This window comes from Nicotiana tabacum, chromosome 4, assembly GCF_000715075.1.
Source record: "Nicotiana tabacum cultivar K326 chromosome 4, ASM71507v2, whole genome shotgun sequence".
NCBI classification, from domain to species: Eukaryota; Viridiplantae; Streptophyta; class Magnoliopsida; order Solanales; family Solanaceae; genus Nicotiana; species Nicotiana tabacum.
Genome location: NC_134083.1, coordinates 126,111,370 through 126,119,008, shown reverse-complemented (window position 1 = coordinate 126,119,008; position 7,639 = coordinate 126,111,370). Strand labels below are relative to the sequence as shown.

General features: G+C 35.1%; 1 protein-coding gene across 1 annotated transcript in view; it reads left to right on the top strand.

The window, feature by feature from the left end:
• The first annotated feature begins 1,001 nt into the window (after window positions 1-1,001).
• LOC107827411 (trimethyltridecatetraene synthase-like) overlaps window positions 1,002-7,639 on the top strand; it is a 32,269-nt gene continuing 25,631 nt past the window's right edge. Inside the window, exon 1 of the mRNA XM_016654547.2 lies at window positions 1,002-1,989. Coding sequence (XP_016510033.1) covers window positions 1,090-1,989 — 900 coding nt within the window. The 5' untranslated portion in view covers window positions 1,002-1,089. The remainder of the gene's footprint in view (window positions 1,990-7,639) is intronic.

Below are 7,639 nucleotides of genomic sequence, written 5' to 3'. Positions count from 1 at the left end.
TAACACAGTGCTCAATTAAAGCCATTCATCTCGACTATAAAAGCATAGGCGGCTAATCAAATATTGTGGCTTAAAGCGAAACTTAAATTAGAGGTTAAATTTTTTGTAAAGCCTCCTCCTGTAGTTTTGTTTAGAGTCCTTTTAAAGTTCTTAGAGATGCATAGTTATTAATAACTTTTATTATAATTGATTTTTCTAATATAATGGTTTTTGTTTGATAATATAATCAATCTATTTAATATTTCTTGAAACATTGTTGATCTTAAGTACAATATTATTGAAAAAGTTTTCCTTTTTATTGGGGTTTCATTATCATCTAAGTCAACTAGATTAGTGATGTTTATCTAAAGAAATCTGTTCAATATTTTTCAATTTGATTTTTTTATTGTTTTTTAAAATTTATCAAGATCGCTCCTTTTTAGAGTAATTCATATTTTCTTGCTGATAATTGAAATTCTCATAATATATAAAGTAAAATAATATAAGAAAACAGAGTTTAGATTAAAAACAAAGAAAATAAAATATAATTCTTGAAGTTTATAAGTTGATGCCAAAACACGTTTTCATTGCTTCAATTTGCTTGTTAATTGCAATGCTTAAAAATAATTGAAAAAAAACATACAATTTATTTTGTTCAATGCACTTCAAACCTTGTATTGACAAAACAACCTACTTGGAGGACTTTCTCCGTTTCAAATTAGATGAAATACTTTCTTTTTTAGTCTGTTCAAAAATAAATGACATGTTTTTAAATTTAGAAATAATTCAACTTTAAACTCTTCATTTTATCCTTAATAAAAAGTTTTTATAACCACACAAATATCATGACCCCACAAAGTTTTTATCCCTTAAGTCACAAATTTTAATTTTGTTTTCTTAAATTTTATGTCAAATCAAACTAACTCATCTAAATTGGAACGGATAGAGTATTTAGTATCGTTTAAAAAAGTAAAAGGCAATCTATACATTTACTACTACTCCAGTAATAATTATTAGAAAACGAGGCCCCCAAAGCGTTGACCTTACTCGCCTACCCCTTCAGCCTGCATAAAAATACCAAGTCGATAGACACATCTCCACCACCAAGACATGGAGAATTCCTGGGTAGTTTTAGCATTAGCAGGCCTTCTTACATTAGTTCTTCTCTCAAAGTTTCTCCATAGTCCTCGTCGTAAACAAAATCTTCCACCAGGTCCAAAACCATGGCCTATTGCTGGCAATATACATCTTCTTGGTTCCACCCCTCACAGATCCCTTCACGAACTTGCAAAAAGATACGGAGATTTAATGTTACTAAAGTTCGGTTTGCGCAATGTCCTTATTGCATCCTCCCCAGATATGGCAAGAGAATTCTTGAAAACAAATGATGCCATTTGGGCTTCTCGCCCTGAGCTTGCTGCTGGTAAATACACTGCTTATAATTATTGCGACATGACATGGGCACGTTATGGACCCTTTTGGAGACAAGCAAGGAGGATCTATCTCAACGAGATTTTCAATCCTAAACGTTTGGATTCGTTTGAGTACATTCGCATAGAGGAAAGGCATAATTTGATTTCACGCCTTTTTGCTCTCTCGGGGAAGCCAATTCTTCTTAGAGACCATTTAACTCGGTACACTCTTACAAGTATAAGTAGAACAGTATTGAGTGGGAAATATTTTAGCGAGTCACCTGGTCAACGTTCAATGGTAACTTTGGAAAAATTGCAGGATATGCTTGATAAGTGGTTTTTGCTTAATGGTGTGATCAATATTGGGGACTGGATACCTTGGCTTGCTTTCTTGGATTTGCAGGGTTATGTCAAGCAAATGAAGGAGTTGCATAGGAACTTCGACAAATTTCATAATTTTGTGCTAGATGATCACAAGGCTAATAGGGGAGAGAAGAATTTTGTGCCAAGAGACATGGTGGATGTTTTGCTGCAGCAAGCTGAGGATCCTAATCTTGAGGTCAAACTCACCACTGATTGTGTCAAGGGTCTAATGCAGGTACTGTTTTTTTTTTTTAAGATCTTGCTTTATTAAATGTCATATTCAACATGTAACTTCAAACTTCTCATTTATCCTCAATCACAAAATTTTATAAGTACATAAATTTCAATTAGATATTTAAGACCACGTGTTAAAAATCTCTCGTTATTCTTAAATTTTATGCCCAATAAAACATCTCCGCAAAAAATGCAGGTGGAGGGTTAATTACGTTATATATAATAGTTATAAGAAACCACAAAAATGAGGGTTATCCGGTGATCAACTCCTGATTGAAATGGACAGACAATCCCATTACGATCAGCCATCTAAATTGAAATGTTTTATGTTCAAATGGCGTTTAGCTACTCCTATTGGCTCTAATCTTCTTATAAAAGTCAGCTTAACACCCACTTAATTAGATCAACTTTTATAGGAAAAATGCTTAAATGAATGATACTGACTGTACATTGCAATGATGTAAACTTTGTTAGGGAGGATTCTTCCCTATTGCAATGTGCTGATAAAGAGAAAATATAAATTACAAAATATAATCATTAACATTGACATCATAATAAAATAAGTAGATACTTGTGAAAAACAATTAATTAGAATGCATCTAGACATGAGAAGGGGAGGGAAATTTTTATCGATCTTGCCCGATTTTCGCCGTTTAATCCGTATATTTTGGAACCAAACAGAAAGTAAAGTGTAGAAATTAAAGAATACAAGTAATTTTACATGGAAAACTTCTTTGCTAAAGGGAAGTAAAAATCACGACCTATCCATGTAGGATTTTCCTCAATCTTTATTGTACAACAAGAGCAGTTTTTAGGTTATAATTCAATAACCAAAGGGATTGTACACTCTAGTACCTTAAGCCCTACAACAACAACAACAACAACAACAAAAACAACAACAACAACAACAACAACAATTTTCTTTCTGTGATTATGTAGTAGAGTAGGACTCCAAGAATTTTGGAAGCTGAACATGCTCAAAAGATGCCTAAAGCTTTTAGCTTGGTTATTCGACGCCGAGTGAAACGGTTCCTTGCTAAATAAAACCAAAGTTCCACTACAACGCCCGATAGACTACATCCATCCCTGAATGTCGTCGGGTACTGTTAACTTCCCCCGTCGCAGGCATGGGATAAGAAATCCAGTATTTCACTAAGATTTCGAATAGCGGTCCCGAATTTAAGTTGATTCTATTTCGACTCTTCCTCATAGAAAGACGTTGATGCCAAGGCTTATTCCACTACGGATATAAAAAGACAGAAAAGGAATTGTTCCTCCTTTTCGGTATTTCGAAATTCATTTTCTTCCTTCCCCGAGCTCACCTTTAGCCTTTTCTTCAACTACTATTGTGGTATGAACACATTCTTCGAGCAGGAGTACCATTGATTATTTGCACTTTTTTGCATAAACCCTTTGAACAAAGTCAAACAGTCAACCCAAAATAGATCAATTTTAAGCAAGAATCAGGTTTATTGATTAGCATTATGTGCACCTCCTTAACTCCTCCCTTTTGGCATCATCGAAAACTAAAGCATCAGTTATTAGAGGCAAAAGTGAAGATTAAGCATCATGGCCACTTGGACTACAACATTAATGTACATAAGTCAAGAGGTCAAATAATTATTCTAAGGATATTAGCCATCTTAAATATTTTTCAAACCAAAAATATAAAATTTTAATTGATACACCATATTAAGCCTTTTTAGGCGCGAACCAAAAAAAAACATACAAAAACCTAATTAAAATTCCACAAAAAGAAAGATCAAACCTGTAGAGTACAAAAAGTTAGAAATTCAATGCAAAGCTTGACTAGGTTTGAACTGGGCTAGGAGGGACTAAGGACCAAGTTCATTAATCGGAAGAGGGTTGCTTCTACACAGGCTCCAGAAGCTTGTCAAAGAGAGCATTAGCAGCTATTTGTTCCCTTCACATCTCTTCCTTCAAATTTCTTGTTCTCCTTTGTAGAAGAGGCTAGCTCAACCATCAACAATTCAATCTCCTTGTTGAGTTTCTTTTTTTCTTTCTCAAGATTTTTCAAGTTATTGAGCATCTAAGAAATCAGACTGTTACTTTGTGGAAAAGTTTTTCTTGGAAGACATTATTCACAATAAAAAAATTCACACTCATCTATATCAAACATGTCCTTGTTAGTTCCTTTCTTTCAGAAGTTACATGAACCTAGCAGTTTTCAAACACCACATAGAGCAAGAACCCATAAGGCAAGCATGTGCCTCCTTCAGAGGATCAGCCATCATAGACATATGCTTGATCATCATGGAAGGTAGATTCAGTGGCTTGTTTTGATCGAGAACTTCCATCACTGCTAAATCCATGTAAGTAGCCTCATGTCTTCTCTGATATCTGGGAAGCACACAGTTGTTCACAAACTTAAAAAACAGTTTGTAAATTTCCCTCATCTCACTCTTAGACACTTTTCGTGCTTTCTTACTCTCTCTTCTCTATGATTACTTGACAGTCAAGTGCTTATCATCCTCTTTCTCTCTAACGTTTGGGCATTCTCCTTTGACATAGGTTTCAAACACTTCAACAGGAACCTTCAAATTTTCTTCCAAAGTAGTAGCACCGAAAACCAGGTCAAGACCCTTCACTATTGTGGTCATAGTAGTTTCATCCACCAGAGTGAAGTTAATATAGAATATCCAAGACTTCATCTTTCCCTACCATAGGAGGTGGGCGAAAGAACTAGTGTGTCCATTCCTGGAAGTCTAACTTCTCCAAAAGTTTATACATAACAACTTCAGGGTCAATTACCTTGCTCTTCGGATTCATTTGCAAACTAAACCACCTTTATTTCCCCATAGTTGACACCTTCTTCTCAGTTTTTCTTTTATTTCTCTAGCTTGATTTTGGCTCATCAAGATTCATCTCTTTCTTCTTCTTAGGAGTTGTTTTCTTTTTCACTTACTTCTTCTTTTAGGAAGTATCATATGAACTGACCTTCCTTTTTTTCTTCAGAGGAACCTCTTGTTCGTCTTCCTCTTCTTCAGCCTCAAGATCTATGGGATCTACACCAAGTTTATTGCGCAACCTGAATTTTCGCTTTTCTTACCTCCTCCTTTTGTTTGCCTCATCATCTCTTCTAGAGCTACTTTTCTCTTACTCCTTGTGTTAGGATTCCTTCCCTTGACGATCATAGATTTGATAATATTTTTGGGCAAAGCTGTCAGTTTCGTTTTTGCTCCAGAAACACCTTCACCTATAACCTTTGTCTTGTTCATTGTATTGTCTAGTTCTTCTGGAAGACATTCTTCCTTTTTTGATATTTCTATATCTTCTCATCACTCCATTCATATTTCTTGAGAACATAGCAATTTTTTCTCCCAAAGCCTATGCTTCATCGTCGTTATCGTCCTCAGATCCTTCAATCGAGGTTTTGAAAGCAGATGTTTTTGTTTTTGAGGTATCCACGTAACTCATCATACTTTAGTTTGTCCAAGTCTTGAGATTCGAGGATAACTACTTTTTATTAACCATGTAGTGGGCAGACTTCCTAGAATATTTTGAACTTGTTCACTAGAGTATGGCCTGCTAAAAGCTTTCAGAACCCCAATGATATTGCTGAATCGAGCAAATATTTCTTCAATGGATTCACCTCTTTCATTTGAAAGAGTTCATAATCATGGATCAACAGTTTATCCTTGTTTCCTTTACTTTGATCGTTCCTTCATAGGTAACTTTCATATTTCTTTGGCCGTATCACAGCTTGAGATCTTCTCGTATTCTTTTCCTCTTATGGCATTGTATAGAAGATATCATGCCTCAGCATTGACTTGGATTACTACCATTTGTTCATCAGAGTAGTCATCTATATATACCGGATCGGTAGATGTTTGTCCATCAGTTTTCTTGTCAGACTTTGCTGCTGGAATTGGGTATTATCCCTTTTTGATTACACGTTATACTTTGACATCATAGGTCTTTATATATATTTTCATGCGAACTTTCCAATGTGAAAAGTGTTGTCCAATGAAATATGGTGTCCTTACTAGAGATGTCACTTCTTGAAATAGTGCCCCTACAATTACTTTGTTTGATATGATCTTTTCTCACTAGTTGTTAAGCAAAAGAGTAAAGGTATGAGACTTACTCTGATACCAATTGAAATTACAAGAGGGGGTGAATTGTTATCCGTTCTTTTCATAACTAAGTAGTTGACTAATTTTCCAGTTAGTCGACTAGATCTAGATGTGAGATAGATGCAAAGTAAATACAAAAGTAATTTGCATAAAGTAAATGACACCAAATGTTTATACTGGTTCGGATTCATTGTGAATCCAAGTCTAGTCTCATTAGGTTGCAAGAGGGTTCTCTCATTAAGTTCCTGTCATGACCCGAAATCCCCATCGGGTGGTCGTGATGGCGCCTAACGTCCACTTGTTAGGAAAGCCAATATAAGTACACAATTAATCATTTTAAACAAAATTTGAAAGCAATTTAACGAATATTAATGTTGTAGAGTTTCAAAAGAAGATATAATAACTCCAAACGCTGACTAATTAAATTTCAGAATCTGGTATCACGTGTACATGAGCATTCTAACAGTTCTACAACCAAAGTCGGAATGAAAATACAATTGTTTGAAACAAAAATAAAAAGTAGAACTAGATAAGAAATGGGGCTTCAGGATTGCGAATGCCATGCAATTATTTCTCAAGTCTCTGTGATCAGCTAATCCGATCAAACCTCCACTAACTATTATTGGGACCTACACCAAAATCTGCACAAGAAGTACAGAAGTGTAGCATAAGTACAACCGACCCCATGTACTATGTAAGTGTCGAGCCTAACTCTGACGAGATAGTGACGAGGCTATAACAAGGCACTCACTAAAAACATGTACGAATATAATGAAATAGCAACAAAACAGAGAAAACAAATATAACATGGAGACTGAAACATAAATTACATAACAGAGAGCCCCAGAATAACACCAAAGCTCAATTTTCTCAATACAATACGGATACGGAAAACAACAACTCAAAATAGTTATATAAGTCTTCTCCGTTGTGGTGCGCAACCCGATCCACAAATATTTAAATAGCATATTTTCTCCGTTGCAGCGTGTAACCCGATCCAAAAATATAAATATACAACTACCCTTGTTGTGTACAATCCGGTCCCAAATGGTAATACCAACATTAGTTGCGGCGTGCAACCCGATCCCACACAATAATAATATAAATGAACATTTACAACCAACTATGGCGTAACTCAAATAAAACGCAACAAGGGAAATTACACAATTAAAGTCATAAAACGAGAAAAGTAGCTAGTTAACAACACACTAAATCACAAAGCAAGTAAAGGCAGACAATAAATAAGGGGCACGGATACATGGAAACAATTAGAAATTAAGGCATGTAAGGGATAAGGTATGAATTTAACAAGTAGAAGCAAGTAACAATTCAAGCATTTAACAAGTATTAGCATAGGTTAAATGAAGGCAAGAAATAATTGAAAACAGTAATAAATACCCCAACCTGCATGGTTAACCCATGACTACGTATATACACTCGTCACCTTGTATATACGCCGTCCCCACACATAAATTACATAGAAAATTATCCAATCAAGTCAGAATTCCCTCAAGTCAATGTTAACTACGACACTTACCTCTTTCCGCAATCAAA